At 42.7% G+C, this 25,917-nt stretch overlaps 2 protein-coding genes across 4 annotated transcripts in view; one reads left to right on the top strand and one right to left on the bottom strand.

Annotated features, from left to right (window-relative positions):
• The window catches only part of LOC140497524 (oxytocin receptor-like), a 232,729-nt gene that overhangs the window by 173,489 nt on the left and 33,323 nt on the right, over window positions 1–25,917 (bottom strand). The window lies entirely within an intron of this gene.
• On the top strand, window positions 399–25,113 carry CAV3 (caveolin 3). Its single transcript, XM_072598603.1, is given in 3 exon segments — window positions 399–498; window positions 500–668; window positions 24,300–25,113. Coding segments are annotated over 3 exon segments (585 nt in total). The 5' UTR covers window positions 399–424; the 3' UTR covers window positions 24,642–25,113.

The following is a 25,917-nucleotide window of genomic DNA, read 5'->3' as shown; positions in this document are numbered from 1 at the left end:
ATGGCTCATCACGTAACTGAGCTGCCCGACTCCCAACCCCAGCCTATATGATGAGACCTGACCCAGTGAAGTACACAACTCCCCACCAGACCCAGCCCATCCTGAGGGCTCACTTCCACAAAGGGAGAAAAACCATAGCCCCAAAGTCATCTCCCCTTCCATTAGTCAGCAGTTCTAGGGGGTCCAGTTCCCTGGGGGCTCTCATGTGCCCCCATTCCCACACCATACCCCCCTCTTGGTGGCACCAGGAATGCTAGACACCAAAAATACTGCTGTCTTGCAAGAGGACCAGACTCCCAACAAGCCCCTTTAAGGAGTGGTTGGCCTGTGTGAGTTACAATCTTAATTTTAGCTTGGAGACCTGCCATGGTCTGCTTTACCAAAGGGAGTGGATGAAGGTATGTGAGACAGCTGTCCCCCCGGCATGCGGGGTGGAGCTTATCTCACAGTCAGAGAGTACAAATCTGGGAACACTGAATTTACCACTTCCCTCAAGGGTATTTTCCCCCCATCCAAAAGGATTTGGGGCTTTTCTCAGGCAAAACGGGAGTGTTACCATGGCTGAAGAACAGACAGACCTGGAAACCAGAATCATCCAGGATATACACAGTAAAGAGATTGATTTGGTGAACCGAGATCCGAAGCATATTAACGAAGATGTGGTCAAGGTAGGATTGTGATCCTCTTGCTTTGGCCTGGGATTGGCCCAGCCCACCCAGGGTGCCTCAGTGTATGTCTGTTTTACAAGTGGAGGGCCATTAGCAATCTGGGACGAGGAATATTTCATTTCAGGCAGAGACAAGCTCTTGGAAAGCCGCATTATAACTGTGTACCTATGTCCTGTACTTTCCCTTAACCAACTCCCAAATGCTTAGCATGAAATAATTAGAAAAAAAGTCACAAAAGTCACTGAAAATGCTCCAGAATATTAAGGAGGGGAGAATGAAGAAAATACACCAGTCTCCCTTGGTCAGAATTCATTTAGCCCCTGCCTATCATTTTACTGAGAAGGAAACTGAGAGTCAGAGTAGAAAAGTGACTTGCCCCAATTTAAGAATATCTTCTACCTAAGGGTGATAGAACACAGTGAGTGGGAACTTTGTGTATGTCCTGGGGAAGCCACTGCTAAAGGACGAATAGCCCCTGATTGGATGGCGTTCACTCCTCCAGCCTACCTGGTCATCGCACCTCAATGACATCTTCTGTGTGCCAGGCCATGGGGTGACATGTCATTCTCAAGGGAACTGTTAACCCAGACTGCCCCCCTGCTGGCATGTTGGAGGTACAGCCCAGAGTCCCTGAAGGGAAATTCATTCCTCTCAGGATTTTCAAGAGAGGCAAGGAGGGAGGCCTGTAAGAAACCCAGAGAAAACATTCATAGGATCATAAAATTTAGAGACAGAAAGGATACTGGAGATCAACCTAGTCCAACCTTTTCATATTATAGATGAGAACTCTGAGACCCAAAGAAAGAAGCCACCAGCCCCAAATCACACAGGAAGTAAAAAGCAGAGTCAAAGTAACTTTTTCTTCTCATTGGGCGTCATAGGACAAAAAGTGAAGCTGACTGAAGAACAGGAGGCAGAATCTAGGTTCATTCTGTTCTAGGTTCTTCAATCCCAATTTTCATCATTGAGAGGCTTTGTTGTAAATGGAAAGACCACTGGACGTGGAGTCAGAAGGACTGAGTTTGAACTCCGGTTTTGCCATTTACTAGCTAAGTGACTGGGTCAGGCATTTCACTTCCCTAGTTTCTGCATGTATAAAATGGTGACAGTAGCTGCCTACTTTGCAAAGATGTTGGGAAGAAAGGATTTTAGAAAGGGCATTTGAAACAAAAGCTGTTATTATTAAATGATCACAGGATTGAGATCTAGAAGAGACCTTAGAAACCGCTCATTCAGCCTCCTCCTGTTGTAGATGCAACTGGTCTTGGTCCAGCTTGCTACATAATATCTTGGATTTTTGCTTAGTTTGTGTGGAATTTTCAATAATAATCATCTGCCTCACTCATTTGGTCCTCACCACCTTAGAAAACTGGGTGTGGTTCAGTGCAAAGAATCCTTTCCCATCAAAGGATCTGCTCTGGTGCTCACCACCTCTGTGAACTTGGGCAAGTCATTTTACTCCCTAAAACAGTGTCTTCATCTGTAAAAGGAGTGTGATGGACTGGCTGGCCTCTGAAGTCCCTTCCAGGCCTATGGAATTTAACTCAGGCCTGGGATCCCCATGCTAACAGACCCAGGCAAAGAATATCACAGAAACCGAAAAGTATTTCATTGGGACAGGAGTGAGGAGTAAAACAAGAGAAAACAATCTTGGTATACATTTACTGAATGACTACAACTGCATATCCCCATCTCCCCATGATAGTCTGAAATAACGAGTTCCTCCAAGATACACAGTTCCAAAACGGAAGGCACGGGGAAGGTTTCTCTCTGCAACCAAAATGGTTGGTGTCTTCAGTATAGGCAGGGTTAGACTCTCTACTGGGCAACCATCTCCTTGCAGAGTCTCCTTCGGGCAATTTGGGTAACCACTGAGTGAACTCCTGCTCTCCATGAGTGCCCAGGATGTCTCCCCAACTCTTGTAGTCCCATCCCCATAACAATCTCCGTTATTTCTGTATACCTTTCCTCAGTCCACTGACACAACTAACCTGCACTATGCCTGCACATACTTCATGCTAATTAAAATCCTGTTTCTTCCAATAAGCATCCATACTCTGGATTCCAGTATCCTAGGACATGTAGTCTCAGTGAACAGAGGTCCCCAAAGGAATCATAGATATCAGAGCTGGAAGCCATCTAGTTCAGGCCCGCCCCCTCCTTCTTTTATGTAGAAGAAATGAGACCTAAAGAGGCTTCCCCATGGTGAGACACATTATAAATGGCAAGTCTTCTGACTCCAAATACAGCATTATATTTCAATATTTTTTCAATATATTTTTCAATATATATTCAATTTTCAAATAATATTCAATATTTTCAATATTCAAATTTTTCAATTATTTTTCACACTGCTGCTTATAGGAAGTGATTTATCCAGTCACCAAGATGTGAACCATGGGTGTACTGATAAATGTTTAAAGATCAACTGGGGTGAGGGGGGCAGGAGGCAGTACATATGTAAGACATACTTTTAAATTTGATCTGCATTAACATTTTCTCCATCCCTTCCTAAAGTCTAGAAATCAATAAAACAATATTATATATGTATACACACATGCACACATATATACATGTTTGTATTCATATATGTGTATACCCATACATATATCCATGTGTATATATGCACACACCCACATGTGTATATGTGGGTGTGTTCATATACATATGGGCAGCTAGGTGGCACAGTGGATAGAGTGCCCAGCCTGGAGTCAGGAAGACTCATCTTCCTGAATTCAAATCTGGCCTCAGATTTACTAGCTGTGTGACCCTGAACAAGTCACATAAGCCTGTTTGCCTCAGTTTCTTCATCTGTAAAATGAGCTGGAGAAGGGAATGGCGAACCACTCCAGTATCTCTGGCAAGAAAACCCAAAATGCGGTCACAAAGAGTCAGACGCAACTAAAAACTAACTTAATAAATATATATCTAGTATACTAGCTCAAATATATATATATCGAGTCCTTTAGAAACTGTCATAGGGAGCTATGATTATCTGAAGGGGTTAGTGGGGTAACCTCCCACAGTGTTGCTCTTCAGAGGATCCCACCAGTGTCCAGAAATACCACCTGCCATCAGGCGCAGGACTGCCATCCATGTGCAAAGAGTAGGGGCTCCTTGCCCTGTATGGTGTTGGGGTACCCAGAATGATTCTCCTTCCTCACCTACTAACTGATCACAGCACCTGAAATATCACCATCAGAAGGCCTCCCTTTGGGTTCAGTGTGCTTCACCCCTAGAATCCCTTTCATAAAAGCCATTCCCTGGAAGGACGATATATTAAATCTGCTAACATCCAAGGTGAAGGTATCTCCTACAATAGCTTCCCTTCTGACATAAAAGCAGAGCAGTCAATGAAGAGAAGGCACTTGATGTCTTGTAACGATCACTGAACTTGGAGTCCAAGGCCCTTGGTTCAAATCCTGCGTTAGCTACTTTTAATCAAGTCACTTGTCTCTTTGAGCCTCCGTCTCATTTATAAAATATATTAAATAAATGTGTGAGTGAGTAAATAAATGAACAGAAACAAGATTAGAAAATAGAACAGATGAAAGAAAAGGGCTTTATTAAGTGCTTGTGATATGGAAGGTACTGCATGAAGTTATGGAGACGGAAACAGAAAAGACAGTCCTCCTCCTCCTGGAGCTCACATTCCAAAGAAGCTGAGAGGCCGATGGAAAGGCCCATGGTCCTTAGAGGGCAGCAGCAAAGCAGATGCTAATGCGTCTTCTCTAATGTCATTTCCACTGACAATATCCTATTACTTTCTGAGGTCCAACTATTGGGCAGTAACAAAGGCTTTGGAGGCGAGGACTTTCTCTTCTAGAACTTCAGCAGCTGCCAGGTCTCATCACCACTGAGATTACTTCCCAGATGTTTCTGAAGACAGAGCTGGATGCAGGAATGGTGTTTTTGGTGGTTGGGGGTGGGAGATGCAGCCACTCAGGGGACTCTTGGGCTTACCCACAAGTTGGTCAGCAGCTAGCATTGCTGTAAGGAAGATGAGTCCCTTTTTCAAGATTTTTTCACTCAAAGTCAATGTCAAGACTAGACAATACCAGGGAAAGTTTTTATGGGATTGAGTCTAGTTAAAAATCCAAAAGCATCAATAATTTTTAATACTGCATGCTGCTTAAGATCTTTTACAACGCTAAAGCCCATGGTCCTACGAAATGAGAAGAGAATGTGATAGGGTATCAACAAAAGGCAGGATAATATAGTGGAAAGGGCGTTGACTAGAGTCTCAGGGTCTGGGTTTGATGTGGACTCCACTCCCTTGAACCTCAGTTTCCTCCTCTGTAGAAAGAGGGGGTTAAACTGAAAGGTCTCTGGGATCCCTTTAAGCTCTAGATCTATGAGCTAGAAGACCCCAGACTCTAGCCCTGCCTCCATAGGTCGGTTGTCTCAGTCCCTACCCCCCATCGTGGGCTTCGTTCTCATCATCTGCCTTGTCATCAGGCCCCCAGAAGAAGTGAGCTCCAAAGTCCCTCCCAGCTTGGAGGTTCCATGAGGATGAATGTGTGTGTGTGTGTCTGTATTTCTCTTCACGCTTATCAATCACATACAATGTTCAGCTGCCACGTAGCCCAGCAGGGAGAACCCTGGATTCAGAGTCAGGATGACTTGGGTCCCAGTCCTGCCTCAGACACTTACTCCATGACCCTAAGCAAGTCTCAACCTGATTTTCCTCACCTGTAAAATGTGGATCACAAAGCGCCTATTTCACAGAGCTGTGACGAATATCAAACAAGTTAATGCCTATAAGGCACTTTGCAAACCTTTAAATGGCATTTAAATCCTAATATATGGTGGAATCATGTGTTTGGCAGGGTGAGTGGCTCTGAAGCTGCAGAGAGCAGTATAGTCACCTAATAATGGAATGCAATGTAACACTACTATACTGATGATACAATCCAATACAATGTCATACAGTATAATTACCATAAAATAGTATAATAACTTAATGGGATAGCTAGATGACACCACAGTGCAGAGAGCCCTGGGCCTGGAGTCAGGAAGATCTGAGTTCAACATCAGCCTCAACACGTTTGCTAGCTGTGTGACCCTGGGTAAGCCACTTAACTGTTTGCCTTTGTTTCCTCATCTGTAAAATAAGCTGGAGAAGGAAATAGCAAATACTCTAGTATATCTGCCAAGGAAACCCCAAAGAAGGTCACACAGAGTTGGATACAACTGAAACGACTCAGAAACAACCATAACCTCATTCACAATTGTCACAGAACGTCAGAGCTAGAAGGGACCTCAGCCGTCACTTATTCAAAGCAATACTTGAGGAAGAAGTCTCTCTCTAACAGAGCCCGCAAGTGGTGGCGCTGTCTTTGCCTGATGATCTCTCACAAGGAGGAGATCACTAACACCCATGCCAGTCCATTCTACTTGGGATGGTGCGAATTATTGAGGAGGTTTTCCTTTATATCAAGTCTAAACGTGCCTCTCTAGAACTTCCACCTGCTCCTGGTTCTAGATTCTGGGGCCAAAAAGGACAAAAGGGATCCCTCCTCCCCTGGAGAAGTCTTCAGCTGTTAAAAGATAGCTCTCCCCTTTGAGTCTTTTCCAAGCGAAAGAGTCCCAGTTCCTTCAAATGATATGATAATAGTATAAATATTCATGCAATAGTAATTGATCTGTATGTTAATCATAATATGTTATAAAATACGATAGTAATTTAATAATTGTATAAATACTTAGCATTCATATAATGCCTACTATGTGCCATGCACTGTGCTTAGTGCTTTATACATATCTGATTTGATCTTTACAAAAACCTTGGGAGTTAGGTGCTATCATTATCCCCAATTTACAGTTGAGGAAACTAAGGCAAGCAGTAGTTAAGTGACCATTTTATATCCCATAGGAGCCAGGATCCTTGTATCCTCAAAGCTTCCAGGGGAAGAAGGGAGAGGCACATGTCCTTCCTATTTTTCAATACCTTCTGGATGAGGTGGTGGAAAAAGACAAAGAATCTGAGATCAGAACACCTAATTAAAATCTCACATGATTTCTATGACACTGAGCAAGTCAGACAATAACAGTATTTTGTTGTTGTTCAGTCATATCCAACTCATTGTGATCCCAGATACTGGAGTGGTTTGCCATTTCTTTCTGCAGCTCATTTTACAGATGAAGAAACTGAGGCAAATAGAGTTAAGTGACTTGCCCAAAGTCACACAGCTAGTAAGTGTCTGAAGCCAGATTTGAACTCAGGAAGGTGAATCTTTTTGACTCCAGGCCCAGCACTCTATCCATTAGACCACCTAGCTGCCCCAAGGCAAGATGACAAAGTTTAGACAGCACATAGTGCTGCCTTGAAAGAGTTGCATTATGGGGTCTCTGAGGTCCCTAAATGCCATGATGAGCAATGACCATCGTTCTTCACTCTCCTCCACACCAGAATATCAACACCCCCATTTACAAAGGTGCAAAGGAGAGAAAGCAGGCAGGTTTAGTGGAAAGAATGCTGAAATAAATGTCAGACCTGGGATCCTGTTAGCCACGGGTCTCCCACTTCCTAGCTACATGAGTCAGCTTCCTCAGCAGACAATGACAGGAGGAAACTCAGCTATCTCTAAAGTCTCCTTCTCCACTAACGTTCTGAGCACAGGACTTAGAATCCCTAGAGCTGAGTCTGAATCTCAGCTCTAATTCTTAGGACCACAGATTTGGAGCTGGAAGGGACCTTAGAATTTATCCAATTAAAATGCTTTATTCTACAAATTAGTTGAGTGATTGGCATGAGGTCTCACAGGTATCAGAGTGAGGACTGGAGCCCAAGTCCAAATTAGCTATGTGACTATGGGTAATTCACTTCACCTTTGCCCTTAAGGAAAAGGAAGAAACTGCACTGGGAGGGGGAGCAGTGAGAGGGGTCAAGTGACCTACCCAATGTCATCTGATAAACGGTCAGAGTAAGGACTAGAACCCAGCTCCTAACTCTTTGTCCAATGCTTTCCATACCTTCCGTCAACAAACTGTTGTTAGATCCATGATTCCCACTGAGTCGTTGGATGTTAGTCTAATGAATTTGTGCCAAAATTCTTTAAGCTGCCTTAAGCAGTAAATAAGTACAAAATGTTATGAGTAGAGTATTAAATGACCATGGGGGTTTACAACACATCTTTTTGTGTTGCTATTGAAAGGAGTTTGAAGAACAAAAGCATTGAGAACTAAGTTAAACTAATGACAAAGCTGATGCTCACTTTACAATTTCCATAAATTTGGGGTTCCTCTTCTGCAGAATGCGGTTAATAATGCTCATTCTACCTCCCTCACAGGAAAGATCCCCCTAGTCAGCTGTTAGTGCTCCAACCACAAATTATATCATCTGTATTTATCTGGCTGGATGTTGTATCACCCAGGTTCTTTGAAGGTAGGGGGTGTTCTGTTTGGTCTTTGTTTCCTTGGCACCTAACAAAATATCTCACCCATGGAGTAATAATTATAAATGGTTGTTGAATGCATTTATAAACTTCAAAGCACAATGCAAATGTGAGTAGCAGTCAGAACCAGGAGAGTGAACCACACCTTGTAAAAGATACCAGATAGAATGCTGTCTGAAGAAAGAAGACATATCTTGGCCTCCAACACTTAGTAGCTGTGAAGTCATGGACACAGGAGTCTTAGCTTCCTTATTCTATGATGGAGATAATTGCCTTTGCGTGGTGGTCAATATAACGAGATTGCTTTGCAAACTTCGAAGGGCCAGAGAGATATGAGTGGTTACTATTACTGTGGGAATTGGTGGTAAAAGTTCCAAAGATAAGTTAAAAAAAAAAAAAAAAGCCAATCGGTCAGAATTGAGAGGCTTGTTTCCTGTTCAGTTGTCTGTGAAGCTTATCTATTCATTTAGCTGGAAGAAGCCAGTGATCTTCCATAAAAGCTGACCTCACAAGCGCCATTTCCCTGCTGCTGGGGGATCCTCCACGGGTTGGGGTTCCGCTGACATGTTCAGGGTTGCTTTGTCTATAGTCAAGGGACCATCAGTTAACACAAAGAGAAATCGAACCTTTCTGAGTCTAAAGTGTTTGGTGCTTGAATGAATGTCAATACTATTTTCTCAGACCTAACTCTTTCTTTCAGATTCTCCCTGACTGCATCTGCAAAAGGAAATAGTTGTCAGTTGTCAGTTGTCAATACAGGAAAATTTCCTATTTTCAAGGAAGAAAACAGCCCCATTGGCAATGGGGAAAAGATACCTTGGGAACTGATTTAAAGATCATAGAATGCTTGAGTTGATAGAGAACTTAAAAATCATCTTGTCCGAGCTCTTCATTTTATAAAAGAAGAAACTAAGACCCAAAGAAGTGATTTAAGCCATAAGTTACCCTCTGGTCACATAATATTCTCTAAACCTGAGCCAAATTTTCTCTGAAATCTGTACCTACTTGCAAGAAATAGTGTGTCCCTAATGCTTGGGAGTATGTGTTTGTACCAACTGTTCTTAGAATACTACATTAGTATGTAGCATTTTCTAATATCTAATTAACTGTGAGTAGTTCATCAATATGGAGGGGCACACAAGATGGGGGTTCATGAACCAGAAATGCCCAAGCCCCTGAGGGTTATCCAATGGTACCAAAAAGGAGGAGGAGTAAGTTGACCAGCCACCCTCTGGGGACCCAGCCTACCAGTGCCAGTGGGGGTTGGGGGAGGAGTGGACATGATACAAGAAGATCATCTATTTAGAGCCAGAAGAGAATTCAGTAATCATATAGTCCAATCCCCTCACTTTAGAGATGAGAAAACTGAGTCCCAGAGAGATAGGGTGGCTTAACTGAAATGGTGTGGCTAATAAGTTAAAGAACAAGGACTGATAAATCTTCCAACTGTAAATTTCCACTTCCCCAAAATCACAAAGTATGACTCAGAAGGTTTCCTGGGTCCCCCACTTGGTATTTCTGGGCTCTCCTTTTCAGTACTTGTTAGACACAGTTCGTTGCTATAACCTATTAAGAGCTTTCAATTCAAGAATCATTCATGAAGTGCTTGTGACATGTCAGGCTCTGTGTTGGGTTCTAAGGGATGGAGAGATAAAACAGGAAATAGTCCATGTACACATATAAGTAAATACAAAGTATGGAAAAAGTAAGTACACAATAATATAGGCGGGTGATAACAACTGAGGTAGATCAAGAAAGGCCTCATGTAAGAAGCTGCACTTAAAATAAGTTTTGAAGAAAGATTAAGAATTCTAAGAGGCAGAGGTAAAGATTGTTATCTTTGAAAGAGACTATGTCCGCACACAAATAGAGTCCCCATTTCCCTCTCTCCTACATACCTAATAACATAGTTAAAACCAGAATAATCCATTAATCAACTAGTATTTATTAAGGGCCTACTATGTGCCAGACTGGACTAAGTGCTGGGGATGCATAAAGAAATAAATAAATAGATAAGTGATGGAATAGATAGAGATAGATGATAGATAGATAGATGATAGACAGATGATAGGTAGATGATGGATAGATAGATAGATAGATAGATAGATAGATAGATAGATAGATAGATAGATAGATAGATGGATGGATGACTGGATAGATAGATGGCTGGACAAGTAGACAGACAGAGAGACAAACAGACAGGTAGATAGATAGATATGATAGATGGATGAATGGATGGATGGATGGATAGATGGATGGATGGATGGATGGATGGATAGATGGATGGATGGATGGATGGATGGATGGATGGATGGATGGATAGATGGATGGATGGATTGATGGATGGATGGATGGATGGAAAATAAAAAACTGTTCCTGTCCTCCCAGAGGGCTCATTCATCATTCAGATTTCTGGTGTTCAGTCCACCCTGTGGATGTTCAGCCTATACACAGTCTCATGCAAAGGGAAGGGTCCATTACCTTAAAACTGTCTGGGAAAAAGGCTTCTCAACTCACAATCTGAAGTGCTCAAAGATAAGAGCCTGGTGACTTGAATTTAAACAAGTGATGTTTTCCAAGCAGAGATGAGTTGTGATAAATGATAATGATTTAATATGTTCTCATTTAAAAGCACCAAATTGAACTCTCTCAAATGTATCCCCATTAGTGGTTCAAGGGCTAGGAAAAGTCCGAGTTACTCACAAATCTCTCTCTCTCTCTCTCTCTCTCTCTCTCTCTCTCTCTCTCTCTCTCTCTCTCTCTCTCTGTCTCTCTCTCTCACACACACACACACACACACACACACACACACACACACACACACACAGAAGTCATCTCAAGCCTGACATTCCTTTGGATGAAGCATCTCCCTCTGCCTCAGGTCCCCTTTGACCATGTTAATGTAGACGTTTCCTCACTGCAGGGTGAATTCATTAAGCTAACTCAAACTCAGAGGTTCTGATGACTAATGGGAGCTGCTTTCCTGCTGCAGAGAAGACCCTGGAAGGGGTTGCATCTGATGCCAGAGACCTGAGTTCCATTCCCAACTCAGGCAATTAGTGACCTTGAGCAGGTTCACTTTGTCCCCCGGGTCTTCCCTTCCAGTTCTAAAGCCATGACTATGAGAAACATAAGACAACTAGAGGCCTGGGAAATGGAATTCATGGAAATGGTAGAGGGAAGGGAGAGAATAAGCATTTATATGGCATCTACTATGTGCTATGTGTACTAGATACAGTACCTACTGTATACACAGGGTTCCTTTACATGTATTACCTAAGCGCTTTTACATATATGATCTCATCTGATTCTTATAACAACCCTGTGAGCTAAGTGCTATTATTATCCCCTTTTACAGACCAGGAAACTGAGGCAAACAAAGGCTAAGTGATTTTCGCAGGGTCACACAGCTGGCAAAGTCTCTGAGGCAGCGTTTGAACTCAGGGTGTCTCCAAGATCTTACCTGATGCACCACCAGCTGACTCGAGAATGACAAAGCACCTGAGGACCTCAGTTTGAATTTGGCTCTGCTATTTGCTGATTGATTTGAGGAAATCACTTAACCGTCTCTGGGTCTTGCTTCCTTCATTTGAACAATGAGGGCGTTTGACTGAATGACTTTTCCAACTCTGTGTCATAAACCTACACTTTTCTGTGCACGGGTTTCAGTGAGTCAGTTAATTAGCTTTGATGAAGCTGTTTCTGGGTGCCAGGCATTGTGCTAAGTGGGAATGCAGCCTGGAGAAGGAGAAGAGCTGCTTGGGTGCCTTCCTCACATGGAGGTTCTGGGAGGAGCCATCAGTCAGAGGAAGAGGCCTGCAGGGGCAGAGGCTGCTCCAAAGGTGCCAATTCCAAAGGGCCTGATGGAGGAGGCCCACAACACAGCCCAGAGAGGAAGCCCAGCTCTGCCATGTATGGGCTGTGTGGCTTCCAACAGGTCACTCATCCTCTCTGGGTTTCAGTATGCTACTCTATAAAATGATAGGATTGGACTAGATCAGTGGTGGGGAACCTTCTGGCCTCAAGAAAACATGTGGCCCTCTAAGTCCTCAAGTGTGGCCCTTTGACTGAATCTAAGCTTCACAGAACAAATCCCCTTAATAAAAGAATTTGTTCTGTAAAACTTGGACTCAGTCAAAAGGCTGCACCCAAGGACCTAGAAGTCCACATGTGACCTTGAAGCCTCAGGTTCCCCACCCTTGGACTAGACTATCTCTCAGGTGCCTTCTAGCTATGATCCTATTATCTCCAAGGGCCCTTTAATTCCATGCTTTGGTTCTACAAAGTGATGTGGATGAAGGAGGGGGAGGAAGAAGCCAAGTAAGACATAAACATCAGAGCTGGGAGAGACCTTGGAAGGATCCGCCCAACCTCCTCCCTGCATGTCCAGGACAGAATTGGAACTGACCACACGTCTAACATGCTCTGTGTTGCACCATCTGACTCTTCCTATGTACATCTTCCTACCTTCTCTGATGGATTCCCAGTCCGTAGCTATTGAATTACCCTATTCTGAGTCCCGTCATTTTTTCCCACCCACTCTCTAAGGAGTACAGACATGTGGAACACCCCTTTCAACAGTGAGAGCTTCAGAGTCTTCTGTTTGAGGACCACTTCTTGGGGCAAAGGCTCACTGTGTTATTCTGGGGCATTCATCTGGACCCCAGGTTCCTCCTGTCTAACGTGAGTGGACCAGAAAATCATGCACCCAGTAAGATCCAAAAAACACTGAGCGAAAAGAAGTAAATTCAAACCAGATGTACAGAAAAACTTCCTAGCAATCAGATACGTAAACAAATGGAATAAGTGGACTCATGGAATCCTAGATTTGTAAGGGACCTCAGTTGGCTATCTAGTCCCAACTGCCCCTCTCTTTACAGATAGGGAAACTGAGACCTCTTCCAATTCTGAATTTCTGTGGTTCCATGAATCAGTGCTTTCAGTAGAATGTAAGTTTCCTGCTGATGGGGGTCATCTCACCTTCATATTTATATCCCCTGTGCTCAACACACAGGCATTTAGTAAATGTTTGTTGACTGATTGAGTGATTTTGGGAAACTGGAGCTAAGGAGACATAGAGGGAAAAGGGTATTGGATTTAAATACAAGAACACCTGGGTTCCAATCCCAGCTTTGCTCCATGCTGCTTCTGTGACCTTGGACAGGTCATTCCCCTCTCCAAGTCTCAGTTTCTCCCTCTTTAAAAGGAGGGGTTTGCTAACCCAGATAAATGATGTCGGTGGCTCCTTCTAATTCTCTGCCCATGATTCTATGAGTCCAGATACAGGGTAAATATCTTACACACAAGTAAGAAGTCTAGACAAAAGGAATCCCTCACAAGGAGGGTCCTGGGTAAAGGTTCTGGCCTTGCTAGTGGCCTAATTTACATGCCCAGTGTTTGTTTGTCATCTGCAAGCTATTCCTATGTGTAATATAATCCTCCCATAATCCTCTGCACCTGCCAAGTGTGGGGACCAGACACCCACACACTGGTATTCAACTCAAGCTCACTCTCCACATAGCCCATCTCAATCTGGTTCTTTACTCATACACAGTCAAAACTTAGCTATCCCTTGTCCCTTTCAGGCCCCTGCTCAGCATATGCATCTAAACAGCTAATCCCTATTCAAGAATTCCCAGTTAAAAATGGTTGAATGTGACATAACTTTACATGTTAGAGCCAGGAAGGACCTAAAGACTCCCAAGTTCACTGACTTGATTTTATTAATAAGGAGATTAACACCCAGAAAGGTGGAGTAATCATCCCATGGTCACAAAACAGATCAATGAAAGAGTCAGGACTAGAAGTAGTTCTCTAGATTTTTCAAGCGATCACATTTGCAGTGTCAAGAAAAAAGCCTCAGAGTCTGCTCAAATCTTGGCTTGGGTCCTTACAAGATATGTGAACTTGGGTTAGTGTTATCCAACAACTGGGATTCACATTGATGCTATCTGCTTCATAGAGTTGCTGTGAAGAATGAATGAGATCAGATAGTCAGTCAATCAATGAGCATTCATTAAATGCCTATTCTGAACTAGACACTGTGCTAAAGGCTGGGGATACAAAGAAAGGCAAAAGATAGTCTCTGACCTCAGGGGTCTCATAGTTTAATGAGCAAAGTGCTCTGTAAATTCCAAGGGTCTTATCTGAACTGCTATCACTAGACCACTGAACACGTGTGATGCCATCATGGGGAACTCCCTCTACAGATACAGATGGCAACCCATCCTTGACTAAATAAGTAAATCCCAAGACCACAGCCAGTAGATACCAGAGGCTGAATTTAAAAACAGTTCTTTGTAATTCTAAGCACAATCCTCTATGTATTCTAAGCACAACCCCACACACACACTGCCTCTATGAGCTAGTATTAGTTCATTTTTCAGATCTCCTGTGATTTCATTGGTATAGGGAACTCTACATGAGGAATGTCCTCTACAAAAGCTGATTGGTACCTGCTTTGCAACTTGTAGACTTAGAACGTTGCATAAGGGCACGGAGAGGTTAAGTGATTTATCTAAGATCACATAGACAATATTTGTAGGAGGAAAGACTTGAACTCAGGACTCAAGCTTCCTGAATCTGAAGTGAGGTCTTGATTTATTATACCATGTTGTCTCTTTAGTCATCGTCATCACTATATATACATATACATATATGCTAATAATGTATGATGTTATTAATAATTAATATATAATAATAGGAGAAGGAGCAGCTAAGTGGCACAGAGCACCAAGACTGGTCAGAAAGAATCATCTTCCTTAGTTCAAATCCAGCCTCAGATATGTACTAGCTGTGCAACCCTGGACAAGTCCCTTAACCATTTTTGCCTCAGTTTCCTCATCTGTAAAATGAGCTGGAGAAGAAAATTGCAAACCACTCCAGTATCTTTGTCAAGAAAACTCCAAAAAGACTCAAAAAGAATCAGACAAGACTTAAAACTACTGAACCAGAGCAACAATAATCTATTTTCCTTTCTACTGAGGTCCTCAAGTACTTTAACTGAGTTGGGTGAGTCTTTCGGAATGTTAAGCAGAATTTCCCAGCAGCAGAGCTTTCATTAACTCACTTAGGACACCACATAAGCGAGCAGGTTCATGTAGAGCCCCTTCTGCCTCCTGCAAATGCTCCAGGCTCTCGACACTATCTGCTCTGTCTTACTGCTGCTCCAGCTGGCTCACGCTAATCAAACTACCACCTTCCTGCTCCAAAAATAAACTTAGGCGAGGCTGCCTAACTTAGTTACTCAGATTCGTTTCCCTTTCTCTCTCTCTCTCTCTCTCTCTCTCTCTCTCTCTCTCTCTCTCTCTCTCTCTCTCTCTCTCTCTCTCTCTCTCCCTCCCTCTCTCTCTCTCTCTTTCTCTCTCTCTGTCTCTGTCTGTCTGTCTGTCTATCTCTCTCTCTCTCTCTCTCTCTCTCTCTCTCTCTCTCTCTCTCTCTCTCTCCCTTTCTCTCTCTCTCTCTCTCCCTTTCTCTCTCTCTCTCCCTCCCTTCACACACAGACAGAACATTCTGCCTTAGAAAGGAAGCAAAGGGAAGATTACCAGGCCCCCACCAAAATAAGTCATTTCCCCTGTAATTCTAGTAACTAATTAAAGAATGAAGCTGCTGTATTGTTTGGGGAAATTGGCATGCATCACCAAGCTGCCTGACTGCAGCTACATAAATGCCACCTTCTCCTTCCCGGAGAGAGGCTTAGTGAACCGTGACCAAAGCAGGCCCTTCTCTCAGATCCAAGCTGGGGGCGGCGGGGGACAGCTGCAGGACTCTATACTGGCTTCCTCTGATTTACAGGGAAGGAGGTGCTTGCAAGACAAGGAAATATAGGGAGATTCCAAGCCAACCCCCCCCCCACCTTGGTGAAAAGCATTGCTGGGAGCTGTTTAATTGAAACATCAGGACCAATGATTTCTAAGAAAATGAATAATTAAAAGATGCTCCATCAAACCCCGAAGACTCTATGTGTCACTAGAAGAAGGAAGGGAGAGAAAGTTTCCTTCTATCATCTTTTCATCTCAGGCAGCTAACCCCCACTCACACTGCCGCCCACAATTTCAGTATTAGGGAAATCATACAACGTGTGAATTCATCTGCCAACGGTGGTTACCGTATAACTGTCAATTAGCAAACCCTCTGAAAACAGAGCTCTTTTGACAAAGTCAGTCTCTGCATGGAAGGGATTTGTGCACATCCCAGGATGTCTAGTTCAAACAGGGCTGTGTCTAGTAGTTTGCACCTGGGGTCCCACTCCACCCTACTCTTCCAGTCAGTGGCACAAAACAGGCCTCAAAATCAGTTTTTGAAGCCATGGAGAAGAGGGAGAGAGGTGGGGAGGTACTGAGGCAGAGATGAGGCAAGTCTGGAGCAGCTTCCAGAGAAAGCAAGGCGTCCTCTGGCAGTGGCCTCTTTGAACTAACACTTCTTGTTAACTTGCTGTTAAGATCGGCATCTGGCACATAGTAGGCATTTCATATCCTGACTTCCTGACTTTATCCTCTAAATCTGGAGCCTGGGGAAAAACCTCCGATCCCCTCACTCTAGCTATAATGTTGGTTCTGGGCTGGTGGCAACGGTGACTGAGGAGAATGAGGAAATGGGGATGATGCTGACTGCTTGAGGGTGGGCCTGACTGAGAGGAAAATGAATTCTTTAAGCCTTTGTGGACTGATCACCTCACACTATCATAACCTTCATGACCCTAAATTGAGATGAAATAGAGAGGGCCCCTGTGCCTCTTAAGGAACTACCTCCTACCTGGCTCAGAGATGAGAAACCAACTGAGGTTTGATAGAAAAAGCACCCAAATTCTGAGCCTTTACCTCCTAAATTAATTCATTGTCTTGATTACCTCTCATAATGATGTTTCTGACAATGAAGTTACTGCCACAGTCAGGAGAGATGGGCCAGTTAACCTGTGGTAAGCCTACTGTCACTAGAGTAATATTCCCTTAGCCTCTGTTTCCATTTTAGTAGAAAGGAAGTAGTAGCTTCTGCCAATAACCCCATTGTGGGCACCAGTATCTTTCTCACTCTCTCTTGGGAACTTGCACCTCTAGGTTGGTATTTAGGTTAAGCAGTTACAGTTCCATCACTGGAGAAAGAAAGAGAGCCAGGGGATACTTCTTTGGGGAAGAATTCTTAGCATTCCTGGGAGATTTCCTTGAGAGTTTGCATACACACATACATATACGTGCACAAACATACACACACACTTGCACATGTACACATACACAAACCTCATGTTTGCTGATAATTATTCTTGGATCTAGATTCTGGATCCTTCAGCTTCTCCCAAAATGCTCTTTTTTGCTGTACTTAAGCTACTGGGGGACTCAAAACTGTGCCAAAGAGCTTTTGATATACGGATGCTAGGACTGGGTCATTTGGATATCCAAATTCTCCTAAAACCTCTCCAGTCAAACTGCATAAACTAAGGCTACCTGCCTTTGTCTGATCCCACAGCACATGCCTCACACACCCAACATGTAATTAGCTCCCAGGACTGGCACTCAGATCCCATTCCTTACATTCACCAATGTTCAACACCCATACTATTTACAGTCAACAACTATTTCACATTCTTTAGAATTTGGATTCTTTTGGAACTTTGGAATTGATTGCATGACATGGGAGACACTGGCACAGGAGTACCCATTGTGGCATACTCTCATCAGAGAAGGTGCTGTGCTCTGTGATCAAAGCAGAATTGAAGTAACTCAAAAGAAACACGAGATGTGCAGACTTAGAGAATCCACCCCAAATGTTCACAGGAACTATTTGTTCCCAACTTGTGGTAGAACATTCCAAGCTCATATTAGTTCGATCAGCCACAGTCAGACACACTATAACGACTCTTACATAGTGATGTCATTTTGATCCTCTTCAAGAACATAGGACAACAACCAATCATTTCACATTTAATTCTCTCTCTCTTCTCTCTCTCTCTCTCTCTCTCTCTCTCTCTCTCTCTCTCTCTCTCTCTCTCTCTCTCTCTCTGTGTGTGTGTGTGTGTGTGTGTGACTGTCTGTTTCTTTCTCTCTCTGTCTCTCTCTGTGTCTTTTCCTCCCTCCCTCTCCCCATTCCTCCTCCCCTCCCTCCCTCTCTCCTCTTCTTTCTTCCCCTTCTCCTTCTCTCCATGGCAAATACATTCATGAGCTATATTTTGACACAATGCCAAACCATGCTTGGTCACCAGCACCTAAGGAATGTTCTTTTATAACCACAGAATCAAAGAGGATAATTACCAAACAGTTGTGTAAATGTTCTGTTTCCTTGCATAGCTGTATCTCTTTACCATGAATTCTTAGCTTCAATATGTATCTAAGTACGCCATGTTGTGTATGGTTTTGAAGAAGTCTTATGATCTAGACTATACCGCAAACTACCTGAGTTCTTGGACACAGAAAACATCTCTAAATTGAGCAATATCTTGACTCTATTACTGTGTCAGCAATGGGTACATCCTTGCCAATAGCTTCTAAGTATTTTAAGTGTGCTTAAGTCACACTGGGTCATGGGATCCTGACCAAAATGAAAAACTGGATTTAACCTTCATTAATAGATGTATTCATGTATGGGGGGAGGGACAACAATTAAAATGATTAAGGAAAGAGAAGGGCTACACAGCTCAAAAACATTAAAATGTTTCATTCTAGAAACAGAGCCCAATATTAGACAGATTCAAAATGTACAAAATCACAAAGGTTATATGCAGGAGAATGCAGAGTTGTTCACCAAAGCCTAGACTGCCAAACTAGGTAGAGAAGGTCCCCAAGTAATAGAAGAAGATGCTTTTAAAAACAAGTTCTTCTTAACACAGCAGCCAGGGAAGCTATGGACCTTATTCTTTTAAGGAGTAGCACAAGCTAAAAACACAAAGAAATTAAAATGTAGTTTAAAAAATCCATGGGCAATAAATGCCCTGATCTCCTGTTGCATTTAGAGCCAGCATCTCTGATCTGGCATCTAATTACCTATTGCCTTATATTTTTGTTTCACTTTTTTACAGTTTGTCCTTTGAGATCAAGGACTGCCTTTTCCATCCACTCACACTGTGGTCTTGCACATATGGAGGGCACTCAAGAAAAATTTGTTGAATAGATTAATAGCATTTTATTAAAGAGAGAGGGAGCTCTTGCTGAGGTTGATAGCGCAGAGGCAGCTTTGGCACACTCCTTGGCAAAGACAAAATGTAGACCTGAGCTAGGGTAGCCTTCCTGAGTCCTTCTTGAAGTCAAGGACTGTGACTTCTCACACAACCCACCTCCCGCAGTGCCACAGAACCACAAGAATTTCTGACATTGACCTAGGAGGCGCATGTGGTATGTAGACCAAAGAGTTCTTGGCACCACCTGTTTGCCTGCGAATGCACTGACCAGTGATCTCCTCCCTTACAGAGAGGCATGAATGGCTTGAAATGCTCTAGGAGGAGGAGGTATCAGAATACACTCAGAAGAGTCCATGAGGGAAATCCTACTCCCATCCTAAAGTGGCCTCTTGGTGCTAGGCCAAACAAGAACTTTACAGACTAAGGATGTCTGTGTGCTACTGTTCTCTGCCATAAGGTTCCCAGTGGTGAGAAATACCCTGACTGAAAGCCTGCAGCACATGCCAACTAGCAGCTCTCAGCTGAGAGAGAGACTCTACTCACCTGTACCCTCGTTTGAGGGTTTCAAGAACTCACATCAAGTCCCACCTGGATTGGATTCTAGGATGGAGATACTGGCACCTAGGCAGTTGCTTTCCCCAACCTGGTACCATATGAAGTGGGAATGTGATAATTCCACAAACATCCATTAAGAAGTATGCTATGTGTTAGGAACTGGCTATGCAAAGACAAAAAGAAAATAGTCCCTGCCCTGAAGGAGTTTTCATTTTACTAGAGGAGAGAATAAATTCATATTTATAGATGAGCATAACACAAGGTAGGGAATGATGGTCAGAGCGTGGGGAAGAGGAGAGATCTAGACAAAATACCCTAGGAATATTTGGGAAGGGAAAGAACACATTCACTGGTGAGATCAGAGATCAGATTTAGAGAAAGATTCAAGAGGGAATTCTGAAAGAAAATAAGTATTCCGAAAGGTAGAGCTGAGATGGTATCAAATGCCAGACAGAGTGGAGATGCCGTGTAGATGTGTGAACCATGGGGAGCATACACATAGAGCCAGAAGAGAATTTAGGGGTCATCTAGACCAAACAGCTCATTTTACAAATAGGGAAATTGAGACCTAGAAAAGTGAAGCGACTTGTCCAAAGTCACACAGCTAATAAGTGTCAGAGTCAGGATATAAGCTTACAGCTTATGATTCTAAACCTGCTATTCTTTCCACTAATTCATGGTGCCTCTCAAGTGATGGTCTACTGAGTGTAGGGGGCAGGAAGTAGTATAGTTTGGCAGGAAAGTGGAATCCATGAAGGAGAGTAATGTGAAACTCAGAAAAATTCCATCCAACCCAATAATGGAAAGACTTGAATGCCCATCTGAGGGATATGCATTTTACACTAGAGGAAATAAGGAGTCATTGAAGGTTTTAGAGCAGGGGAATGATGTGCTCAGACCTGTGCCTTGGGAAAATTCTTGCCATAGCTTGCAATAAAGGAAGAATTGGAAAGAAGAGACATCAGAGCCAGAAAGACCATTAAGAGCCTGTTGGAATAGTCCAGATAAAAGGTGATGAATTGAATTGGTGGCCATATGAACAGAAAGGAAAAATATATGAGAGATATTGTGGACTTAACAGGATCAGTAGAAGTGAGTTCAAATCCAGCTTCACACATTTACTACCTGGTATGAACCTGGTAAAGCATTTGACCTCTCTCAGACTCATTTTCCTCATGTGTAAAACGAAGATGACAGCAGTACCTGCCTCGCAGATGGTTGTGAGCATCAAGGGAGATAATGGACATAAAGTGCTTTGGAAACATGAAAGCTAAATGCTATTGTTATGTTACAGATATAGTTATCATAATTGCTATTGTTATTATTATTAGCTATGTTCACAAGTTATTTCCAGTCCTAGAAAACTCCTCCAGTTACAAACCCGCTGTGACAAAGGGGGTCACCAAAATAATATTCCCCTAGCCTCTGATCCCATTTTCTAGCTTCCTAGGGCACAGTTTTACCATTTCTTGGAATGTAAGATAGATAGATGGATAGTTTGTGTGGGTCTGAGTGTGTGTGAGAGAGAGACAGACAGACAGGGAGAGAGGCAGAGAAAGAGAGAGAGAGAGAGAGAGAGACAGAGAGAAAGAGAGAGAGAGACGGAGACAGAGACAGAGACAGGGACAGAGAGAGACAGAGACAGAGAGAGAGACAGAGAGAGAGAGACAGAAAGAGAGAGAGAGGGAGAGAGAGAGACAGAGACAGAGACAGAGACAGACAGAGACAGAGAGAGAGAGAAAGAGAGAGAGAGAGAGATCTGCAGTTAATAGAGATGAGTGGCTATTTCTCTTCCTTGAAATCACCTCATTAGTTTAATATTTTAATCACTGTTAAAGTGTAGAAGCATCAATGGAAAATATCCCATGCAAAATTGTCAGCAGCTACTTGCTCTCCAATGACTGAAGGCTACATGATTAGGTTCTCAGCAGATAAAGGAGCCAGCATTGGGAATCTTGGGTGGGAGGAGGAGAAGGAAAATGAGAAGAGAACAAGAGAAGCCAGGGTTCTGAAGAGCCACAGGTCCTACTTCACTATTCTGTCTCTCCAGAAACCTTGTTTATTTTCGCAAACATCTGTTAATCCAACTACACATCTGTCTGCAAAAGCACGTGGGAGGAAGTCCATGGTTTTGGAAACTGCTAGTTTGACATCCTTTGTCAATAATCTGTAAGTGTGTTCACTGGAAAAAATACACCCCAAACTCCGTATATTTTTGACTGCCCATGGTATCAAAGAGTTTGGGTCTCGTGGAATATTAACAAGTTTAATTTCCTTGTGCACACATTAAATAATTGGGAGAAGAAAACTGGTAGAAAAACCAGGATAGAAGTAAAAACACTCAGAGCATAGATTCATTTCATTTAAATATTGTTCTCCCTTGTTGCTACGTCATCTCTATTTCTGTATATATTCCTGCACCCCTCTGCTATTTGATGAGCCATCCCTTCCTTGTAATGAAGAATAAAAAAGAAAAAAGAAATACAGTCCTAATAAAGTATCCAGCTCATCCAAGAAGTCTGACAGTACATAGGATGTTCCACACCTATGATACCTCTCCCCACCCCCTGCATGGAATGGAGAGGGATGACTTTTCTCGTCTCTTCTCCAAGGTAGAATCATTGAATTTTAAAGCTGAATTCTAGTCCCCATGATTATCTGGAGTGTGCTGGAGTCAGCTCATATGGGCTCCAGCTGGTAGTTAAATTTTCATCATGAGTATTTACAGCTTGGAAATCAGAGAACAGTTCAAGTCAGTGTTTGATTTATTGTTTTACTGATTGTCTAGACTTAAGACAGTGATGGTGAAAATGTTAATACTGAAGATTAAACTTAGAAGTGTGCCATGGGTACACTTTGCCCACTACCCCCACCCAGAAATCTGGTTGTTAAACATTTACCAGCACACTCCTGTTACTTTATGTATATCAGTTCTCTTATAAGTCAAATTGAAATTTTCACACTAAGTGATTGCTAAAGTCTCTTCTAGTGTTGTTTTTTTTAACCTCTAGTTGTCCTGCCAATTTTGTTGCATTTTTAATAAATTAATTTATTTGTTTTTGGTTTTCAATAATCACTTTAAGTCTTAAATTTTCTCCCCTCCCTCCCCCCTCCCTTCCCAAGATGACTTGCAATCTTATATAGTTTCTATACATACATTCTTATTAAACACATTTTCACATTAGTCATGTTGCACAGAAGAATTTAGAAGAATGGGAGAAACCATAAGAGAAACCAAAAAAGAAAAAACAAAACATAAGACAAGAGAAAATAGTCTGCTTCATTTTGCATTCCGATTTCATAGTTCTTTCTCTGGATATGGATGGCATTTTGCCTCAAGTCCTTTGGGAATGTTTTAGGTCCTCACGTTGCTATGAAGGGCTAAGTCTATCAGAAACAGTCCTCACACAATGTGGCTGTTACTGTGTACAATGTTCTCCTGGTTCTGCTCCTTTCACTCAGCATCAGATCATATAAGTCCTTCCAGGCCTCTCTGAAGTCTTCCTGTTTATCATTTCCTATAGCACAATAGTATTCCATTACATTCATATACCACAACTTGTTCAGCCATTCCCCAATTGATGGACATCCCCTCAATTTCCAGTTCTTGGGCACCACAAAGAGAGCTGCTATAAATATTTTTGTACATGTGGGACCCTTTCCCATTTTTATGATCTCTTTGGGTTACAGAGCTAGAAGCTATATTGCTGGGTCAAAAGGGTATGCACATTTTTGTAGCCCTTTGGGCATAGTTCTAAATGGCTCTCCAGAATGGTTGGATCAGCTCACAGCTCCACCAACAATGAATTAGTGTTCCAACTCTCCCACATCTTCTTCAAACATTTATCATCTTCCTATTTTGTTATGTTAGCCAACCTGATAAGTGTGATGTGGTACCTCAGAGTTGTTTTGATTTGCATCTCTCTAATCAATAGTGAGTTAGACCATTTTTTCATATGACTATAGATTAATTTCTTCCTCTGAAAACTGCCTGTTTATATCCTTTGACCATTTATCAATTGGGGAATGGTTTGTATTCTTATAAATTTGACCCAGTTCTCTATATATTTTAGAAATGAGACCTTTATCACAGATACTAGTTGCAAAAATTACTTCCCGGTTTTCTGCTTCCCTTCTGTTTTGCTGCACTTTAAAAATAAATTTGATATATTCTTTTACATCTCTTACATTTTCCAATGTTTCTTCTTCTCTGAGAGTCATCTCATTTAACGAAAAATAAAAAGGAGAGGAAAAAATTCAGTGAGAATGCTGTATCTCAAAAATCTGGCATTATATGCAGTGCCTCATGCATACCCATAATAGTCTTCCACCTACAAAGGAGAAGAGGAGATGCTTTCGCCTATCTTTTCCATGGAGCCAGGCTTGATCATTATAATTTCACAGCATTCAGTTGCCACCATTTTGCTTTCCTTTTCTCCATTTATGTTGTTATCCTGGTTCTGTTTATGCCACTTGGCATCAGTTTGCCATTGAGCATGACTGATTCTCTGGTCCCAAACCTTGTATTTTGACAAGTACTCTTTTCTTTCCTCTCTCTGGCCTGGGCCTCAGGTGGACTTTGAAGATGTGATCGCAGAGCCTGAAGGCACCTACAGCTTTGATGGCGTCTGGAAGGTCAGCTACACTACCTTCACAGTCAGCAAGTATTGGTGCTACCGTCTGATCTCCACCCTGCTGGGAGTCCCACTGGCCCTCCTCTGGGGCTTCATCTTTGCCTGCATCTCCTTCTGTCACATCTGGGCAGTGGTACCCTGCATCAAGAGCTGCCTGATTGAGATGCAGTGCATCAGCCGCATCTACTCCCTCTGTGTCCACACCTTCTGCCATCCCGTGTTTGCTGCCCTTGGCCAAATCTTCAGCAGCATCAAAGTGGCCTTGAGAAAGGAGGCCTAGATAAAGTTAGGGGGGAGGGGAAAGATGAAACCTGTGCGTCTGGCAGGTGATGGTGGGAGGGAGGGAAAAGGGGAAGAGGGATGGTTAAGGCGACTTCTAGTTCCATAACACTCCATGGGGATTTCTACGTATTTCATTTTTTTGAGACTTGTTGCTCTTTCTGAGACAAGAATGTGTAGAGAAAGGGGAAATGACATAATGACATTTGAGCACACTGGTCGTCATTCTGTCCCTGCCCCCACCGTGGGATCCACAGTCAAGATGACGGCCATTTGCTCAGAGGGCAGCTACTGTATGTATGAGTCTGGGCACTCATTTGTACTGTAATCTTCAGTCTTCGCTGTAATGGCATGAAACCAGCCCCTCCCCACCTGCGGTCATTGTTTCCTGAAACCCTGCAAATCCCTGTATTTTAGTGACAACGTGCAACTATGACTGGCAGATTGGAATCCAATAAAGGGTTTTGGCTGCAGGGGGGTAGTTGTTCATTTTGTTTCTGTACAAAAGGTTAGAACAAAGTGTCTTCCTAAAATGTGTATTTTGTTTCCCCAAGGATATTCTATGTTCCCAAGAATACTCATAGAGAAACTCAGGATTCTTAGTCTAAAAGAGAGAAGATTCCAACTATCTTCCAATATCTGAAAGTCTTTCATGCCCCCCCTACACACACATACACACACAAAAGCACTCAGTTTTAGCAGTAGACAGAAGTTGCAAAAATATAAATTTAAGCTTAAAGTAAGAAAAAACTTCTAAGTGCTCAGAGCTACCCAAAATGGGAACAGACTGCCTTAGGAGTGACCCCCTTATTGGGGTCTTTAAGTAAGACCTGCAGGCCCAACTAAGTGCTTTCCGACTCTGAACATATGTAAGTGATGTTTTCGAGTGCTTTGGGATCAACTCTAAGGGGTATTTAATCATCCAAGGAATCAGAGAAGAAAGAGTTGATTGAACCTTGTCGGAGACTCCTCCAGTAAATCAGTGTACTTTCTTTCCTTGAAACCACGTGCTTTGTCTTCTTTTATCCAAGTAGTCACTTACTCCAGCAATGTGCCATCTGTTAAGTTCCTTGGAAGACTTTCCTCTTCTTTGTTTTGCTCCCATACTCATCCTGTCCATCCTGAATGAATATAGAATGAGTGAGGGAAGGAACATTCACAGTCATAGAATGACAGAATCTCAGGTTGGAAGAGACCAATTCATGGGACCATCCAGTCCAACTTGTAAGGAAAAAGGAGTCCCCTCTATGATTAAGTCATCACCCAGCCTTTGCTTG

The sequence above is a fragment of the Notamacropus eugenii genome, chromosome 3 (assembly GCF_028372415.1).
Source record: "Notamacropus eugenii isolate mMacEug1 chromosome 3, mMacEug1.pri_v2, whole genome shotgun sequence".
In the NCBI taxonomy this organism is placed as follows: domain Eukaryota; kingdom Metazoa; phylum Chordata; class Mammalia; order Diprotodontia; family Macropodidae; genus Notamacropus; species Notamacropus eugenii.
The sequence above is the reverse complement of the archived record's forward strand: the minus strand, read 5'-3'. Positions and strand labels throughout refer to the sequence as shown.